Here is a 20524-nt window from a genome sequence, read left to right on the forward strand (position 1 = left end):
TTTTTTTTTTTTGGTGTCATATATATTTATTGATTTACAGATAAGTCATTAAAAATTTTATTTTGAAAACTAATGCCAAAAAAAAAAAAAAAAAGAAATTCAAACCAATGTATGCAATTTTTTTTTTTTCAAAGTCCAATATTATATCCGTCGAATATTATAAGATCTTTGAATTTGAGATGTATTTTTTCGTTTGAATTAGAAATTATTTTAGTGATAAAAAAAAAGAAAAAACAAATTTATGTCCATAATTAATAAAATTTCTTTTATGTTAAAACTTATGTGGACAGGGAGTATACAGCCGAACAACTGCAGGGACTTAAACCATAGAGATGGATTCACAGGCATATATTTCATATATATTATTACCATAGAGATAGTTAATTAAAATAAGCATGTGGGTTGACTTATGGGTTTGAAACATGCTCTCTTAATTTCTTTTAGATTAGAATTTGTTGTAATTATTAAAAAAAAAAAAATTCAGGGTCAAAATAGAAAATAGAAAAAAATTCGGTTTCGAAGAAATTTCTTTGCAAAGACGTGGGCTTTCAAAATTTCTGTTGCGTTGTGCTAATAGAAAGACTCCATAGTTTACGATGGAACCTTGGCTTGCTCTATATATATATATACAACGCACCGGAAGAGTTTTCATTCTCAACCATATAGTGGAGTCAATTTTTTGTTTTTGTTTTTCTTTGTTTGTTATAAATATTTTCTGTGTCTGTTTTGTATACACTTTTTTCTGCAATATTTCTCAGCTATCCAAAAGCTGAGCAATGGGAACTCAAGCTCCTAGTGATCATCAGAACAATAATTACGTTGGCAAAAATGTCAGTCCATCTTCTCTCTCTTTCTCTCTCTGTCTCTCTCTCTCTCTCACTCTATATATATATATATATATATCTCTGTCTCTCTTTGAAACTTCCTGCAGAAATTTCACTTTTGGAGTTAGTTCAATGTTTAATATGCATACATCTTTGCACTTTCAATTGGTTTTTGTTCTGTTCTGTGTTTCTTGTTTAGGTGAAGTTATAATCATATTATGTGGTTACTCAGAAAATGGGGACGGATGAGAAAATAAAAAAAATTGGGCAAATATTGAATTTCTTTTTGAACAAATGTATTAATTACATGATAAACTTGAATCTGATGAATATACTTTATGCTGCAGCATGAATAATGTGAAAAAAAGAAGAAGAAAGTATATATTAATTAAAGGTAGTTGTTCAATCTTTTTCTACGGTATTGTGTTTCTTTGCGTCAATACTCAGCATGAAGAGCATGTGAAAAGATCTCCTCTGCAATTACTGCATACAACACACCTTTTTCATGAGTTTGGTGTCAAATATTCATTACGAAGAATTATTTTTTATTTTATTTTATTTTGGTTGTAGTCGTGGTTAATTTGTGGTGTTGCTTTGAATTAGATGATATGTTCCACTGATAGGGCGCTTTAATTTCTTCTCTAATTAATCAGAAACGTGCAGCGGTTGACTTAGAAAGTCTGTTTTTGGTACGAGTTAACATCAAATCCGTCACGTTAAATTAGTTTGCCGTAGCAAAAGCTAAAACCTTTTTTTCTTTACGGCAAACCCTTTTTTTCCATTTACAACTTTAATTTTCAAAACAAACTAGATGTATTGGAATTGACGACTTATAACATTTCCTTTTAGGTTCATAAATATATATTATTTTATTTATTTATATTTCGTTTCGAGGAGATAACCCCTTTTGTACAAAATATAATATTTGTGATCTTTTTGTTAACCGACCAGTTAGCTTGGAACACATTTCACATTACTTCCGGTCGGTGACTGGCATTTTTTTAAAACTTATTATTTTAAAATTTTAATAATAAATTCGGAAACCAGCCGTGGATCGAATTAGATATTTTTGTAAAGAAAAGTCTTATCCTAGTTTGGATTCTAGACATGCCAGTTGCCTCTTTCTTAAGCAATTATTTTTTGGGTACCTTTTTTCAACAATATTTGCACATCAAACTTCGTGCCGTTCACTCATTTTTCACCTATCTTCCATGTGATTCAGCTGGCTATAATTGTCCTCTACTGGTTAATAAACTAAGCGTTCGTAGAAATGTTGGGTTTTTTCTCTTTTTATTTTTTTATTTTTTTGGGATGTATAAGTTATAATAGTAGTACACTAAAATGTAAATATAATCATCACAAAAATAAATAAATAAATAAACAAGAGATGAATTTTCAACTTTGCGCATATTAAGAATTTGAGTGCATTTAAATGAAATGTTTTGTAGTGTTATTTGACGTTGATTGGAAATTTTGAACTCTTCTTAGTTTTCAATAGAAAGTAAAACATGCTGACAAAATATAGTATAACATCTTTTGTGTAAAAATCAGTAAGCGACTTGTTATTATTTATTGACGAAAGAAGGCGACTAATACTTGACAACTCACAAGTTTGACAAGTTGAAAAAGATTTTTATATTGGAAACTTTTTGGCTACGAGGGATCCACAAAACATTCAAGATTCCTAGGATTAGTTGTATTCCAAACATTACCCTTCGGAAATGCAGGAATTCCATCGCACCCGCGAGTGCATCGATGATCCCCTACACCCTTAGCTTGACCACAAAGCTTCTATGATATTAAACCTGTAATTCTAGGTGAATTTTATTATTGATTAGAAAATGTTCTATTTTGAATGATATAGGACGAAGAAATCAGGAGGCAGAAGCAACTTGAAGAATGGCTTCCAATTACATCTTCAAGGAATGCAAAATGGTGGTACTCGGCTTTCCACAATGTTACCGCTATGGTTGGAGCTGGTGTCCTCAGTCTCCCTTATGCCATGTCAGAGCTTGGATGGTATGTTTACCTCTCTCTTTTCTTTCTTTCAATACAGCATTCAAAGTTCTGATATAGACAGTAGAAAACAGTACCTGTAATGTCAATCTGTAAGTCATCAGATTGAGAGCTTTTTTTTTTTTTTTTTTTTGGGGCGTTTTCAGGGGTCCTGGCGTGGCTGTTCTAGTGCTATCTTGGACAGTCACATTGTACACTCTGTGGCAAATGGTTGAGATGCATGAGATGGTTCCAGGGAAACGTTTTGATAGATACCATGAACTGGGTCAGTATGCATTTGGAGAAAAACTTGGTCTCTACATTGTGGTCCCTCAACAACTTATCGTTGAAGTAGGTGTGAACATTGTCTATATGGTTACTGGAGGGGCGTCACTGCAGAAGTTCCATGACACTGTGTGCCCAAGCTGCAAGAATATCAAACTTACTTACTTCATTATGATTTTTTCCTCTGTTCATTTTGTGCTATCCCATTTGCCCAACTTCAACTCCATCTCTGGTGTCTCTTTGGCTGCTGCAGTAATGTCCTTGAGGTTAGTGTCTAATACCCAATTTTCTTTACATAATGCCTAAAACAAAGACAAATGGTGTTTGAATTAAATTGATATGGAAACTTAAGAATTCGGGGGTCTGAACTTTCATGCAGTTACTCCACCATTGCCTGGGGAGCTTCTGTAGATAAGGGTGTTCAGAAAGATGTGGAATATGGCTACAAAGCCAAGACTGCTGCAGGAACTGTCTTCAACTTCTTCGGTGCCTTGGGTGAGGTGGCTTTTGCCTATGCTGGGCACAATGTGGTCCTTGAGATCCAAGCAACAATTCCATCTACACCAGAGAAGCCATCCAAGGGTCCAATGTGGAAAGGAGTCATTGTTGCCTATATAATTGTTGCTCTGTGCTACTTCCCTGTTGCTCTGATTGGATATTGGATCTTTGGAAATAAGGTTGAAGGCAATATCCTTCTCTCATTGGAAAAACCAGCATGGCTTATCGCAATGGCTAATATGTTCGTTGTCATTCATGTTATTGGCAGCTATCAGGTGAATTTCCAAATTCTTAGGCTTCATTTTACTGATCAACATTCACTAGCAGATTAACTAATATTTTTTACTCTCTGTTTTCATGTAGATTTTTGCAATGCCAGTGTTTGACATGATTGAATCTGTATTCATAAAGAAGTTAAAATTTCCACCCAGCGCAACGCTACGTTTCATTATACGCAATGCATACGTGGGTAAGTATACATATACTTTCCTCCAAAATCAAGAGCAAAATCCACATTAGCAAGGTGGACATAATCTCAGTTATGCATACCAATTGAAGTCCCATGCTCTTTATATTGCAGCATTAACAATGTTCGTAGCCATTACTTTCCCTTTCTTTAATGGTCTTCTATCATTTTTTGGAGGATTTGCTTTTGCCCCAACATCATACTATGTAAGCAACAACTACCTCTCTTTTACTATCCATTAACAGGAATAACATTCAAGATTTTCTTAGCATTTAAATTTTTGTAGTTTAATGATCTCATTGTTATATTTTTCAGCTCCCTTGTATCATATGGCTTGTTGTCAAAAAACCAAGGAAGTACGGATTATCTTGGTGGACAAACTGGGTATGTTACATCTTCATCTCCGTTACATTTTGTTCATTTGTTCATAAATATTTAAATTTCAGCTAATCTTATAAATGACTTTGATTAATTTCAGATCTGTATTGTACTTGGTGTACTTTTGATGATTCTATCTCCTATTGGAGGGTTAAGACAGATCGTACTTACAGCGAAGACCTATAAGTTTTACTCTTAAACTCATCTTCACCCAGGTAAACGGGTAGTAAGTACCAGAAATAAGCAAAATTATTTAGCAGATAAAGAAAAAAAAGTAGCTGATAACGACGATTACGAAGCAAATGACGATGATGATGTTAAGCCATAGTCATATGCAGGACAAATTATTTCAACAGTGTTTGTTCAGTAATCATTGACACCATACCTGCAGTTTGTAAATCCGATCAGAGCCAACTTTAATGAACTCCATATATAGGTTTTGAAGTTTGTTTTGTTATACATCTCTGTATATGCTTTTGTATCGTATTAATTGGTCATGTTTTGAAATGTTAGCTCTGCATTAGACATTTATGTATACCAGCAAATCTGATCAGTTTGTTCTCCTTTGAGCAAAATTTTGTCATTTCTACCGGTGTTAATACCTTGAGACTTGATTGGATTATATTTTCAACGAATTAATAGTGGATATGTTTGTTTTCCTTCAATAAAATTTTTAAAAAAAAAAAAAATAAATAAATAAGCAGCAGGAAAATTACAAATGCTTCCTTACAAGGGTGGTCTCCTTCAAGAACGGTGGCAGACTTATAAGTTTCCATAATTTTTATTTGATTATTTTCTATTTCTAGAAAACCCCCTAGCAACCATACAAACAAAACGACGTCCCAAAAAAAAAAAAAAAAAAAAAATCAACAATACAAACAAGACAGCTCAAGAGGAATGTAATGTCAAGATGTATTTTGATTAAATGGATTTTGAATTTGAATCAATCACTATTTAAATAAATAAATTTGTGTTGATTGTCACTTTATATACCCCTTTTGTATTCAAACTTTTGTTGAAGATGCTACTTTTTTTTTTTCTTCCTACTTTTCTACATTTTTCTTTTGATTAGATACATGATATATGCACTTCATATCCATTTACTTTGTTCAACCATTTTTCATGGATTAAAATTCGCTTGAAGGATGGGGTATAGGGAGATTCTTGTTTGAAATGGACTCAAAAATTGTGGTCGATTGGATGCAAAGAAGATATTGAATCCTTACATCCCTGTTTTGATATTATAATGGCATGAAAAGAGAGTATTTGCAGAGAATGGACACTTGACATGAGTCATGTTTGTAGGAAATACAACAAAGTAACTGATTATTTTTCTTTTTAAGAAAGTTCCAACCAAAAAAATTATTAAAAAAAAAAAAAAAAGGTTAGCTATCAGGTGATAATGCACCAAGAAATTTTTAAAAATTATCATACATACAAAAATAAAAAAAGAGAACAAATGAAGAGCATCGGTTTAACGCTTAAGGATGCTTAGGATACGGTCAAACACCAAAATTTTCATTGTGGAACCATTCAAGCACTGCAACCACCACGTGGCAGTGTGTGGAACCCCATTGTTGTATATATGGACACTTTTAGATATTTTTCCCAAATTAGATTTGCTTTGGAATATTGTCTTCTTCCTATCAATAAAAAAATAGTACGTAATGAACATATGTACTATCATGTTCCCTCTGATTCTATGCTTTATTTTCTCACACGCGTCCATGTACTCTGCGTTCACTGAAAGTCAGCAGCCTGCAAATTCTAAGCATATCTGTAAGGCTACCATTGTAAGCCTCTCTCACCTTCTGTCTCCGAATTACACACAAATTAATTATGTTTAAAGTAATCATATTTTTGCTTCAAATCATGTATTGCTCTAAATCCCATACAAATGGAAACTTTAACCATAAGCAACATTACGTTGATGATTGGCTTCCTATAACTTTCCCAACATCATCAACATCTCTATCCCTGGTGTCTCTTTAGCTGAAGCTATCATGTCTTTCAGATAATCTTCTGCATTTGCCAATTTCACAACCAAGACTACAAATTGCTCATTGATTCAAAAACTGCAAAGTAAATTTTCCTCAAAAAAGAAACAATACATAATTTGTCATTAGTATTAAAAGCAGACATTAACATTAATATAATAATGATTGGGGGTGATTATATTTCTCCACTATGAACCATATCATTTGACACTTTGTCCTTCAAATTTAAAATATCTTACATTGTCCTATGAAAACTAGCTTTTCTTATCTTATCAATTCAATATTTTTGTATTGAAATGAAAATTTAATGCATCATTCATTGATGAGATAGAATTGAAGATAGAAAAGATGGGACAAAAAATTACGGCCTATAAATATAGGCTTTATGGACTAATATTTGGGCATTTTTATATTTTGCAATGAGTCAATTAGATTTAGAATTTTCTGGAATTAAATAGAAATTTTTGGGTGGGTATGTCTCTAATCAAAAACATATATACTCTTTCAGCCCAAAAAAAAAAAAAAATATATATATATATATATATACTCTGCTTTTGAATGAAATATGCAGAAAATAGAAAAAGAACGAGTTTTTTTTACATCATCTCTCTTATTTATATGCATAAAAATATTATGCTTAATATATTATTAGTTTTTATTACATAATTTTATAAATATTTCTTTTTATCCTTTTTTAAAGATTCCTACCAATAATGACTCCTTGTTAACTAATTAGGATTAAAAATATTCTTTACTCATATATTTACACAAAGTACATTTTTTGATTTACAGCAAATCTTTAACAAATTTATCGTACGAACTAATTAATAAAATTCATACTAATGTATAAAATTCTGACTCCTTTTTATTTTTTTTTTTACTTTTGATTTTCAAAAGAAAAGTTTATTTTTTATTTTGATTTTTAAAAAATAAGTTTCACCAATCCAATACATCCTATAGACACAGTTAGGATGGTATTCACGTTTTTCACACTTAGCTGAAGTTGAGCTAGTTGTGACAAAAAAAAAAAAAAAAAAAAATTGATAAAAGTGGATGGCTTTAGGAACTAACATGGGAGATGATGGTTTCATCAAAAAAAAAAAAAAAAACATGAGAGATGATGGCCATGGATTGAACAAAATGGCTTTAAATGGGAAAAAGGAAAAAGATAAAGTAAAAATAAAATTGTTAACGAAGCAATGAAGCGTGATATCTTATTTAGTCAAAACAGCATACCATGCCTATTTTTTCTTTTTGGTAAGACAACACAATCACATGTGATGTACTTTATTTTTAGAAGTTTGCGTAATAATATTTAAACTCCAGTGTCTTGTCTATAATCGTATATTCTCACTTCAATTCTCTTCCAATAACTCCTATCCCCAAAATCAAATTAAATCTCTTCTATCCAATAATATATTAAATGAACAAGGATATTTTATTTTCAGAAGTTTGGGTAATAATATTCAAACTTTAATGTGATGTCCATAATTGTATACTCTTACTTTGATTCTCTTCTAATTATCCCTATCCTCTAAGATCAAATAAAATCTCTTTTATCCAATAATATATTAAATAGACAAGGATGATACTCTCCATTTATAAGAAAATTAAGATGTGAATTTGGATTAGCCAAATTATAACATGTCAACAATGGCTAAATTTACACCATGTCATCATTATTAAATAGGAAACATTCCTATTAATCATTATATAATTAGTCTTAATTTTGTTGTATGATTTATAATTTAAAATAAAATAATTAAATCTGATTATCCAAAATTAAATTGCTAAACTGATTATTTTTAAAGGCAAAAATGGTAATTATTAATAAAAAAAACCTTTTAATTTGGCAGATTTTACCAAGATTTTCCATGTAATGAGAAGCATATATCAATACATAAAAATAAAGGCATATATGACATGTTTCATATATTTTGTAAATATTGAAATCTTAATGGTAAATTGTGAATGCTTTGCGTTTAAATTATGATTTTTTCTTTTTTTTTTTTTGGGTCATTGTTTTTGCATTTTACTTGTTTCATTATTTAATTCTTAACAATTGCTTAAACATAACAATCAGTTAGGAGATATTATATATATTATATTGGTTATACTTTTTTTTCTTATAGATAATCAACTAGAAATTCTATTTTTTGGGTCTAAAACTATAATTTCTATTTTGCATAGTCATATTTGCTTTTTTATTTTTAATTTTAAACTATAAAAGGAAATTAACACCAATTAATGATTAATAGAAACGGTTTTTTTATTTTTTTATTTTTTTGTTTAAGAATGATGATACGAAATAAATTTAGCCATTGGATTTGATTTTGGTTGATATGTCGCAATTTGGCTAAGTCAAATTGAGATGCTTCATTTTCTTATAAATGGAAATAATTCTTGTCCATATCAAATGTCCTTCCATATTAAATACGCTAAAAAAAAAAAAAAGCACGTGTTAAGAATATCGTGATGACATTTTTATAAAAATTATAGAAATACAAAGTAAATAAAAACATGACTTAAACCATATATAGTTGATTTCACATACAAATACTCACATATATATATATATATATATATATATATATATGTTTTTTTTTTTTTCACAATTAGAATCGCTAATGTGAAAGAGGATCTTTACGTAGGCATTCTCTTTTCTAATTAATATTTAAATATTATGTTATTAACTAAAAATATAAATAATTGAATTTGCTACTGTTTTGCAAATAAGGTTTAAAATCCAAATAAAGTGTGTATTTATAATTCACTTTCCTTAAATTTAAACAAAACCAGCATAATGCCAACTGTCAAACAAATTTCATATATTCCAACCACAAAAACAAATTTCATTTATAATTCTTTAATGAAATTACAAGTGGTAATTGGCTGTATTTAATTTCGTTTTATTTACAAATCTAATATAGAAAAGTGGATCACAAAAGATAGTGCATTAAAATAGGTATGTGGGTCCTACAATAATGGTGACGTTTTTATTTTCCTCGTTTTAAAAAGGGAAAAAAAAAAACAAAAAAATCGGTTTCTATGAAATGTGGTGAAGAAAAACTCCAGAGTCAGACCCGATAATATATATATATATATATATAAACAGAAGAGTCATTCTCATCGATGGTGCAACCAGGTTTTTTTGGTTTTTGGTTTTGTTTTTCTTGTATGTTATAAATTAATATATTTTTTCTGTGTTGTTTTCTAGAAGTATTATTTTTGCAATTCTCTGCCATTCAAAGCTAAGCCATGGGAACTCAAGCTCCTGCTGATCATCAGAACAATAATTACGTAGGCAAAAATGTTAGTCCATCTTATCTCTCTCTATATCTGTCTATCTCCTTGCAGAAACTGATTACCTCTATAACTTTTGGAGTTCAACGTTTAACATGCATCAATTTTTGCACTTTCAATTGGTTTTGCAGCGTTTTGTTCCTAGTTTCTTTGTTTATATTATGAATGTTTTTGCACTCTGAAAATAGGGACTGAGAAAATCACGCAATTAGGGAAAATATTAAATTTCTTTTCGAACACGTATTAATCACACAGGATAATCTTGAACAAAAAAAGACTGAATCTGTATAAGTAGTTGTTCTTTCTTTTTCAACCGTACGAAAAGTATGTAAAAACATCTTTGCATTTACTGCACATAACCCACCTTTTTCTTGACTTTGGTGTGAAATGTTCGTTACAAATATTTATTTTTATTTTTGTTTTCTGGGTTGTTATCATGGTTATTATGAGTTGTTGCTTTGAAGATGACATGATCCAGTAATAAGGTACTTCAATTTTTTATCCAATTAATCAGAAAAGTGCAGTGGTTAAACTCTCGTTCGTTACGAGTTACATCAAGCTAGTCATGTGAATTACTTTGTTGTATAAGATAATATGTATATAAATATATAATCATAATAAATAGTAAGAAATTGGTTTTCAACATTTCACATATTAAGAATTTTGAGACCCTATGAATCAAAGGTTTTATAGAATTTATTGGACGTTGATTGGAAATTTAATTTGTAAAGTATAACATGCTTACGAAAAGAATATAATATTTTTTTGTATAAACAAGAGAGCAACATATTCAAATCAATGACATCTCACCAATTGACAACATGAAAATGCTTTTTCGAATCTTCTTACTTATGATGGAACTACCAAATAATGAAGATTCCTTGGACTTTTTGTATTCCAAAAATCATTCCTCGAAATTGTAGGAATTCCATAGATGCACCCATCAATGAATGGATGAGCCCCTATACCCTTAGGTTGACCAAAATTTTTGTGCAAATAATTTTTCGAAAATATTAATCATGGAATTCTAGGTGAGCTTTACTGCCAATGAGAATACGTTCTGTTTTGAACTATATATATATATATATATATATATATATATATATGTAGGACGAAGAAATAAAGAGGCAGAAGCAAATTGATGATTGGCTTCCAATTACATCTTCAAGGACAGCAAAATGGTGGTACTCAGCTTTCCACAATGTTACTGCTATGGTTGGAGCTGGTGTCCTCAGTCTCCCTTATGCCATGGCAGAGCTTGGATGGTATGTTTTTTTACCTTTCTCTTTTCTTTCTTTCAAAACAGCATTTAAAGTTCTGATATAGACAGAAAAAACTGTACTGGTAATGTCAATTTGTGAGTCATCAGATTGAGAGCTTTTTTTTTTTTTTTTTTTTTTTCCCTGCGTTATCAGGGGGCCTGGCGTTACTGCTCTAGTGCTATCTTGGATAATCACTTTGTACACTCTGTGGCAAATGGTTGAGATGCATGAGATCGTTCCAGGGAAACGTTTTGATAGATACCATGAACTGGGTCAGTATGCATTTGGAGAAAAACTTGGTCTCTGCATTGTGGTCCCTCAACAACTTACTGTTCAAATAGCTACGAACATTATCTATATGGTTACTGGAGGAACGTCACTGCAGAAGTTCCATAACACTGTGTGCCCAAGCTGCAAGAATATCAAACTTACTTACTTCATTATGATTTTTTCCTCTGTTCATTTTGTGCTATCCCATTTGCCCAACTTCAACTCCATCTCTGGTGTCTCCTTGGCTGCTGCAGTAATGTCCTTGAGGTTAGTGTCTAATACCCAATTTTCCTTACATAGTGCCTAAAACAAAGACAAATGGTGTCTGAATTAAATTGATATGGAAACTTAAGAATTCGGGGATCTGAACTTTCATGCAGTTACTCCACCATTGCCTGGGGAGCTTCTGTAGATAAGGGTGTTCAGAAAGATGTGGAATATAGCTACAAAGCCCAGAGTGCTGCAGGAACTGTCTTCGACTTCTTCGGTGCCTTGGGTAATGTGGTTTTTGCCTATGCTGGGCACAATGTGGTCCTTGAGATCCAAGCAACAATTCCATCTACACCAGAGAAGCCATCCAAGGGTCCAATGTGGAAAGGAGTCGTTGTTGCCTATATAATTGTTGCTCTGTGCTACTTCCCTCTTGCTCTGATTGGATATTGGATCTTTGGAAATAAGGTTGAAGACAATATCCTTATCTCATTGGAAAAACCAGCATGGCTTATCGCAATGGCTAATATGTTCGTTGTCATTCATGTTATTGGCGGCTATCAGGTGAATTTCCAAATTCTAAGTCTTCATTTTACTGATCAACGTTCACTAGCAGATTAACTAATATTTTTTATTCTCTGTTTTCATGCAGATTTTTGCAATGCCAGTGTTTGACATGATTGAATCTGTAGTCGTAAAGAAGTTAAAATTTCCACCCAGCGCAGCGCTGCGTTTCATTATTCGCAATGTATACGTGGGTAAGTATACATATACCTTCCTCCAAAAGCAAAAGCAAAATCCACATTAGCAAGGTGGACATAATCTCAGTTATGCATACCAATTGAAGTCCCATGGTCTTTATATTGCAGCATTAACGATGTTCGTAGGCATTACTTTCCCTTTCTTTGGTGGCCTTCTTTCATTTTTTGGAGGATTTGCTCTTGTTCCAACATCATACTATGTAAGCAACAACCACCTCTCTTTTATCATCCATTCAAAGGAATAACATTCAAGATTTTCGTAACATTTAAATTTTTGTATTTTAATGATCTTATTGTTATTTTTTTCAGCTCCCTTGCATCATTTGGCTTATTGTCAAAAAACCAAGGAAGTACAGCTTATCTTGGTGGACAAACTGGGTATGTTACATCTTCATTGCCGTTATTTATTGTTCATTTGTTCATAAATATTTAAATTTCAGCTAATCTTATAAATGACTTTGATTAATTTCAGATCTGTATTGTGGTTGGTATACTTTTGACGGTTCTAGCACCTATTGGAGGGTTGAGACAGATCATACTTTCAGCAAAGACCTATAAGTTTTACTCTTAAACTCATCTTCACCCAGCTAAACGGGTAGTAAGTACCAGAAATAAGCAAAATTATTTAGCAGATAAGGAAAAAAAAGTAGCTGGTAACGACGATTACGAAGCAAATGATCGATGATGATATTGAGCCATAATCATATGCAGGACAAATTATTTCAACAGTGTTTGTTCAGTAGTCACTGACACCACACCTGCAGTTTGTAAATTCGATCATAGCCAACTTTAATGAACTCCATATATGCGTTTTAAAGCTTGTTTTGTTGTACATCTCTTTGTATGCTTTTCGCATATCACCCCCCGTTGTGTTTATTTTCTGCAGTGTATTAATTGGTCACAGTTTGAAATGTTGGCTCTGCATTAGACATTTATGTATACCAGCAAATCTGAGCAGTTCGCTTTTGAGCAAAGTTTGTCAATTCTACGGTGTTAAACCTTAGGATTTGATTGGGTTATATTTTCAACGAATTAATAGTGAAAATGTTTATTTTCCTTCAATAAACAACTTTTTTAATAAATAACTAAGCAGCAGGGACGGTAGTAGACTTATCTATAAAATCCCCTAGCAACCATACAAAGAAAACGACGTCCCAAAAAAAAAATCAACAATACAAACAAGACAACAAGACAGCTCAAGAGGAACGTAACGTCAAGATGGATTTTGATTAAATGAATTTTGAATTTGAATCAATCGCTATTTAAATAAATAAATTTGCTTTGATTGTGATTTTATGTACTCCTTTTGCATTCAAACTTTTTCCAAACAGTGTTCCTTTAATCTAACTGCACCGACAGATTGAGAGCTTTACTCTTTTCCAATATCGGGGGTCCTGGAGTGGCTATTCTAGTGCTTTCTTGGATAATCACATTGTATACTCTGTGGCAATGTAAAGCTCGATCTTTACATTGTGGTGCCTCAACAACTTATTGTTGAAGTAGGTACGAACGTTGTCTATATGGTTACTGGAGGAAAGTCATGCAGAAGTTCCATGACACTGTATGCCCAAGCTGCAAAAAAATAAAACTTACTTCATTATGATTTTCGCCTCTGTTCATTTTGTGCTATCCCATTTGCCCAACTTCAACTCCATCTCTAGTGTCTCTTTGGCTGCTGCAGTAATGTCCTTGAGGTTAATGTCTAATACCCAATTTTCTTTACATAATGCCTACAACAAAGACAAATGGTGTTCGTATTAAATTGATATGGAAACTTAATAGATCGGGGTCCGAATTTTCATGCAGTTACTCCACCATTGCTTGGGGAGCTTCTATAGATAAGGGTGCTCAGAGTGATGTGGAATGTGGCTACAAATCCAAGACTGCTGCAGGAACTGTCTTCAACTTCTTTGGTGCCTTGGATGAGGTGGCTTTTGCCTATGCTGGGCATAATGTGGTCCTTGAGATCCAAGCAACAATTCCATCTACACCAGAGAAGCCATCCAAGGGTCCAATGTGGAAAGGAGTCATTGTTGCCTATATAATTGTTGCTCTGTGCTACTTCCCTGTTGCTCTGATTGGATATTGGATCTTTGGAAATAAGGTTGAAGGCAATATCCTTCTCTCATTGGAAAAACCAGCATGGCTTATCGCAATGGCTAATATGTTCGTTGTCATTCATGTTATTGGCAGCTATCAGGTGAATTTCCAAATTCTCTGAATCTTTTTTTCCCTTTTTATGGATCAACATTCGGTAGTAGTTTACCAAATACTTTTTATTCTCCGAAATCATGTAGATCTATGCAATGCCAGTTTTTGGCATGATAGAAACTATATTGGTAAAGAAGTTACATTTTACACCCAGCACGAAGCTTCGTTTCATTGTACGCAATATCTACGTTGGTAAGTATGTGTATACTTTCCTCTACAGTTAAGAATAAAATCCACGTTAGCAAGGTGGACTTGATCCCACTTATGCATGTGAATAGAATTCTCATGTTCTTTATATTGCAGCACTACGATGCTCGTAGGCATTGCTTTCCCATTTTTTAGTGATCTTCTTTCATTTTTTGGAGGGTTTGATTTTGCCCCAACAACATACTATGTAAGCAACAACTACCTCTCTTTTACTTTCCATTCACAGGAATAGCACTTTACAAGATTTTCTTAATTAGCATTAAAAAAATTTTATGTTACTGATCATATTGTTATATTTTTCAGCTACCTTGCATAATGTGGCATGCCATTAAAAAACCAAGGAAGTACAGTTTATCTTGGTGGATAAACTGGGTATGTTAGATCTTCATTTCCATTACTTTTTATTCATTTGTTCATAAAATTTAAATTTTGCTAATCGTATAAATGACTTTGATTAATTTCAGATCTGCATTGTACTTGGTGTACTTTTGATGGTTCTACCACCTACTGGAGGGTTGAGAAGATAATATTTACGGCCATGGAATATGAGTTTTACTCTTAAACTCATCTCACCCGACTAAACTGTCTTAAGTACCAGCAATAAGCAAAATTATTTAGTAGAGAAAAGAAAAAAGTGTATCTGATAATGATGACGACGAAACAATGACCCATGATGATGTTACGCTACGCCGTAGTCTGTGCAGGATAAAATACTTCAATAGAGTTTGTTCAGTTTCAATTGACATCAAACCTTGAATTTGATCATAGCCAACTCCAAACTCCATAAATGCATTTTGAAGTTTATTTTCTTATCCATTTTTATGCGTGTGCTTTTTGTGTATCACCCCTCGTCGTGTTTGTTTTCTGCAGTGTAGTTAGTGGTCACAGTTGGAAATGTTAGCTCTGCAGTATATTTTATACATACCAGCAAGTTGGGGCAATTTGCTCTTGGAGTCTTCTTTGTTATACCTCTATTTTTGTGTGTGCCTTATTTCTAGTGTGTGAATACATTGTTTGCTATAAAATTCATCATATTTATTTATTTTTATTATATTTTTATTCAATAGCCTCTTTATACTGGGGAAATGTTTGTTTTGCTTCAATATGCCAAAATGTTTGTTAATTTTCAAAATTAATTCATATGAGAAAATAATAAATGCTTCGCGATTCAAGGTTGGTTGAAAATTCATTAGTTTCCCAAAATTTTATTTTACTTTATGTTACTATTTGGTATTTGTTAATTAAGATATGAAGCTTAAATCCTATTGCAACTATACAAACAAAGCGATGTCCCAAAAATATGAAAAAAAAAAATACAAAACAAAATGTCTTAAGTTTAAAATGTAATTTCATGAAATTGTTTGACACATTGATGTTATTGAAAATTTTCCTCTACTTTTGGCTCTCAAATTTATTATATTCCTTTGTTAAAATATATATATATATATATATATATATATATATATTTTATTCTTATAAAATAAACTAATTAAATGGCATCTTTTAATCAATCCATGATTTTACAAACTTTCTTTCAAAGTGCTGATTTTTTTTTCCCTAGTTTTCTACAGTTTTGTTTTTGATTATATACGTACTTGTAGTTCATATTCATTTACTTTGTTCGACTAGCAATAAAATTTTACTTATAAATATCGTCTTCTTCCTAGCAATATATAAATATAAATTGATGGAAAGTCAAGAGCCTATATTGTAGACCTCGGTCACCTTCTCCCTCCGAAACAAACAGAATATTACTTGTGTTTATGGTAATCAAATCAATTTTTGCTTAAGATGGGCATCGCTCTAAATCACAGACAATTAAAGCCAGATTGATTGATCGATAGGAATGCAAAATGGAGGCACTACACAATTTCCATAATGTCACTGCCCAATGGGTGGAGCTGGTATCTTAAATTAGTAGTCTTCCTCATGCCATGTCATAAGTTTGATGGCAGGTATGTTGCACTTTTAGGCATCATATATTGTGGAAATTCAGAATTGAAGAAGATTATAGAAAAAGCACCATGAGCTTAAACATGGAAAAGGGTATTTTGTATGTTAAATTTTAGGGGTCCTGGAGCAATATTGATTCTGGCACTATAAGGCGTGATCATTTTATTCATTCTATGGAAAATTAAATGATTGAGATGCATGAATTGCTTCCCAAATGAAAAATTCGATAGGTACCACGAGCTGCTTCAATATGCATTTTATGATAAAAAGCTTGGACTTTATATTGCAGTACCCCAGCAGCTAATATGTGAAGTTGGAGTGGACATGTTGTATATGCTTACTGGAGGAAAGTCTCTTCAGATGGTCCACAACATCAATTGGAAAGACAGCAAACCAATGAAGATTGCATACTTTATGTTAGTGTCATGTCCCTTTTGTTGCTGTCATAAGTTGTTTTGTGCTGATTAGTTACTGTATTTTCAGTTTTTTGGTGAAATACTGTTGTATTAGCTAGCCAAAGTATGGTTTGTCTTTTGGTGGTATGAGTACTGCAATAGTAGGTGAAAAGTAGGTGATTTACTGTTGTAAGCTCGTGTTTATATATTTTTGTCCAGAAATGAATGAAGCAAGTTTTCACACCAATTTACGCTCCTTGTTTTCTTTCCTTTTTTTTTGCTGTGTTTTTTGTCTAAAAATCCTACAAATGGTATCAGAGCTCTAATGATCTTAGTGGGGCTGTGAGTGAAATAGCAAAAAAAATGCAGAGACTTTCATTCTACATGTCCTTCTGTTTTTTTTTTAAATGGCTTCAACTCATTTTTTTGCTCCATCACCTCCTATATTTTCTGGAGAAAATTATGCCATGTGGTCTATAAAAATAAAAGCTTTCCTTCAAGCTTTTGACTTGTGGGAAGTTGTAGAGACTGATAGAAATCCTCCCCCTTTGACAACAAATCCCACTATCGCTCAAGTAAAGCAACATAGTAAGGAGGTTGCAAAAAAGTTTCAAGCTTTATCTGCTTTACATGCTGGTGTTTCAGATGTGATGTTCACCAGAATTATGGCTTGCACTACAGCCAATGAGGTCTAGGACAAGCTGAAAGAAGAGTTCCAGGGAAGTGCAAGAACAAGACAGATGCAGGTATTGAATTTAAGAAGGGAATTCGAAACTTTGAGAATGAAGGATTCTGAGTTGGTGAAAGACTTTATTGACAGACTCATGAAGGTAGTAAACCAAATCAGAATTCTTGAAGAGGAACTGAGTGCCAGACGAATGGTGGAGAAAGTACTGGTCAGCTTGCTAGAAAAGTTCGAAGTAAAGATTTCATCCTTGGAGGAGTCAAGAGACCTGAATCATATTTGTTTGTCAGAGATTGTTAATGCTTTACAAGCAACTGAATAAAAAAGATCTATAAGACAAGAAGAAACTTCAGAAAGTGCTTTTCTAGCACTACAAAAAGACAAGGCTCCAGCAAACAATAATCAAAAGAAGCAGCAAGTTTGAGGAAGTAATGACAAAGGACGATATGGTGCTGGTACAAACAGAGAGGGTGAAAGAAAGAAGTTTGTGATGTGCTCTCATTGCAAAAAGGACAACCATTCTGAAAAATATTGCTGGTTTAGGCCTAATGTTCAATTTAGAGCTTGCAAACAACTTGGACATGTTGAAAAAGTTTGCAAAAACAAGGGAGAACCAATATAATAAGCACACCAGGTACAAGTTGCTGATGAAGCATGGCAAAGTGAGGAAAGACTGTTTGTTACTACATGTTATGCAAAAAACGATAGCAAAAAAGCTTGGTTGGTGGATAGTGGCTACACTCAACATATGACTCATTATGCTGATCTCTTCAAGACCTTGGATAGAAGCTTTGTTTCCAAAGTCCAAATAGGAAATGGAGATTTTATTCAAGTTCAAGGCAAAAGAGATGTGGCTGTGGAAACTTCAATAGGTACTAAACTCATTTCAAATTTGCTATATGTACCCGAAATTAATCAAAGTTCGTTAAGTGTGGTACAAATGCTTGAAAATGGATATTCCTTAAATTTTCAAGATAAGTCTTGCACAATATACGATCAACATGGAAGTGAAATTCTAAATGTTAGAATGACAGATAAAAGCTTTGTGGTAGAATGGAATTGGAAAAAGAGTGAAGTTCAAGCCTCAGAAGAGAATTTTATCCAAGAATATGGTGAAATTCAGGAGGAGGCTGATTCAAATGATGAAGATGCTATTGGAATCTGAGGTACAAGACCTTTGGCTGATGTATGTGAGAGATGCAGCCAAGGTACATGACCCTTCATTGATGCATCAAAGAGAAGCATCTGAGGTACAAGACCCTTCACGGATGCATATGAGAGATGCATCCGAGGTACAAGACCCTTGACTGATGCATCCGAGAGAAGCATCTGAGGTATAAAACCCTTAATCGATATCCGAGGTATAAGACCCCTAACTGATGTCTAAGGTAGAAGACCCCTGACTGGACTGATGTCCGAGGTATAAGATCCCTGACCGATGTTTGAGGTACAAGACCCTTGACCGATGTCCGAGGTATAAGATCCTTGACCGATGTCTGAGGTAGAAGAACATTGATCAATGTCCAAGGTATAAGACCCTTAATCGATGTCCGAGGTAGAAGACCCCTGACCGATGTCCGAAGTACAAGACCTTTGATTGATGTCCGAGGTATAAGACCCTTGACCGATGTCCGAGGTAGAAGACCCTTGACTGATGCATCAGAGAGAAGCATCCGAGGTATAAGACCCTTCACTGATGCATCCGAGAGAAGCATCTGAGGTATAAGACCCTTGACCAATATATGAGGTATAAGACCCCTAACCGATGTCCGAGGTCGGAAACCTCTGACCGATGTTTGACGTATAAAACCTCTTACTGATGTTCGAGGTAGAAGATCCTTGACCGATGTCCGAGGTATAAGACCTTTGACCGATGTCTGAGGTAGAAGACCCCTGACCGATGTCCGAGGTACAAGACCCTTGACCGATGTCCGAGGTATAAGACATTTAATCGATGTCCGAAGTATAAGACCCCTGACCGATGTCCAAGATATAAGACCCCTGGTCGATGTCCAAGATACAGAAACCCTAGCCGATGTCCGAGATACAAAACCCTTTATCAATGTCCGAGGTACAAGACCATTGACTGATGTATATGAGAGATGCAACCTATTGTGTGATCCAATTACTTTCTATGATGCAAATCAATTCGAGACATGGAGAGAGGCCATGAAAACTGAAATCAGTATGATAAACAAAAACAAAACTTGGGAATTGGTGAACAAACCTCAAAGCAAAAGAGCCATTGGAGTGAAATGGATCTTAGGACCAAGCTCAATGCAGATGGTACGATAAACAAGCATAAAGCAAGATTGGTAGTCAAAGGTTATATGCAGCAACCTGGTATTGATTATGGAGATACGTTTGCACTAGTTGCAAGACATTAGACAATCAGATTTCGAGTAGCTCTTGCTACTCAAAAAGGTTGGAAAATTTACCATTTAGATGTGAAATCTGCATTTCTAAATAGTTACTTGCATGAAGTGTATGTTAAACAACCTGAAGGCTTTGTTGTTCAAGGAAAGGAAGACAAAGTTTACACACCGAAAGAAATGGTGAAGTGAAGCTGGTTCATTATAGGTCTGAGGTCCAGCTTGCTAATATTTTAACAAAAGCATTGCCAAGAAACAGGTTCGAAACATTGAGAAATGATCTTAGTGTTTTCAGCAAAAGTGCCAAGGAGGAGTGTTAGTGTAATGTCACTTTTGTTGCTGTCATAAGTTGCTTTGTGATGATTAGTTACTGTATTTTCAGCTTTTTGGTGAAACACTATTGTATTAGATAGCCAAGGTATGGCTTGTCTTTTGGTGGTATGATTACTGCA

The 20524-nt window shown here is 33.3% G+C and overlaps 2 protein-coding genes and 1 pseudogene across 2 annotated transcripts; all 3 read left to right on the forward strand.

Annotated features, from left to right (window-relative positions):
• The first annotated feature begins 580 nt into the window (after nucleotides 1-580).
• On the forward strand, nucleotides 581-5033 carry LOC107415135 (lysine histidine transporter 1). The gene is made up of 8 exons (XM_048471204.2): nucleotides 581-830; nucleotides 2689-2843; nucleotides 2987-3370; nucleotides 3484-3877; nucleotides 3966-4071; nucleotides 4183-4274; nucleotides 4384-4452; nucleotides 4547-5033. The coding sequence occupies exons 1-8, from the start codon at nucleotides 777-779 to the stop codon at nucleotides 4643-4645; spliced, it is 1353 nt and encodes a 450-aa protein (XP_048327161.1). The 5' UTR covers nucleotides 581-776; the 3' UTR covers nucleotides 4646-5033.
• A 4473-nt stretch (nucleotides 5034-9506) lies between these two features.
• On the forward strand, nucleotides 9507-13277 carry LOC107415136 (lysine histidine transporter 1). The gene is made up of 8 exons (XM_016023416.4): nucleotides 9507-9755; nucleotides 10857-11011; nucleotides 11162-11545; nucleotides 11659-12052; nucleotides 12141-12246; nucleotides 12358-12449; nucleotides 12559-12627; nucleotides 12722-13277. The coding sequence occupies exons 1-8, from the start codon at nucleotides 9702-9704 to the stop codon at nucleotides 12818-12820; spliced, it is 1353 nt and encodes a 450-aa protein (XP_015878902.1). The 5' UTR covers nucleotides 9507-9701; the 3' UTR covers nucleotides 12821-13277.
• A 443-nt stretch (nucleotides 13278-13720) lies between these two features.
• Nucleotides 13721-15595, forward strand: LOC107415118 (lysine histidine transporter 1-like; annotated as a pseudogene).
• The last annotated feature ends 4929 nt before the right edge of the window (nucleotides 15596-20524 follow it).

This window comes from Ziziphus jujuba, chromosome 4 (genome assembly GCF_031755915.1).
Source record: "Ziziphus jujuba cultivar Dongzao chromosome 4, ASM3175591v1".
In the NCBI taxonomy this organism is placed as follows: Eukaryota; Viridiplantae; Streptophyta; class Magnoliopsida; order Rosales; family Rhamnaceae; genus Ziziphus; species Ziziphus jujuba.

Bases quoted from the DNA above. Each gene is read 5' to 3' on its own strand.
- LOC107415135 (XM_048471204.2), top strand. From the start codon at position 777: ATGGGAACTCAAGCTCCTAGTGATCATCAGAACAATAATTACGTTGGC. The intron at 831-2,688 runs GTCAGTCCATCT...TGAATGATATAG, and splicing joins ATAATTACGTTGGCAAAAAT to GACGAAGAAATCAGGAGGCA. The intron at 3,371-3,483 runs GTTAGTGTCTAA...ACTTTCATGCAG, and splicing joins GCTGCAGTAATGTCCTTGAG to TTACTCCACCATTGCCTGGG.
- LOC107415136 (XM_016023416.4), top strand. From the start codon at position 9,702: ATGGGAACTCAAGCTCCTGCTGATCATCAGAACAATAATTACGTAGGC. The intron at 12,247-12,357 runs GTAAGTATACAT...TTTATATTGCAG, and splicing joins TATTCGCAATGTATACGTGG to CATTAACGATGTTCGTAGGC. The intron at 12,450-12,558 runs GTAAGCAACAAC...TATTTTTTTCAG, and splicing joins TTGTTCCAACATCATACTAT to CTCCCTTGCATCATTTGGCT.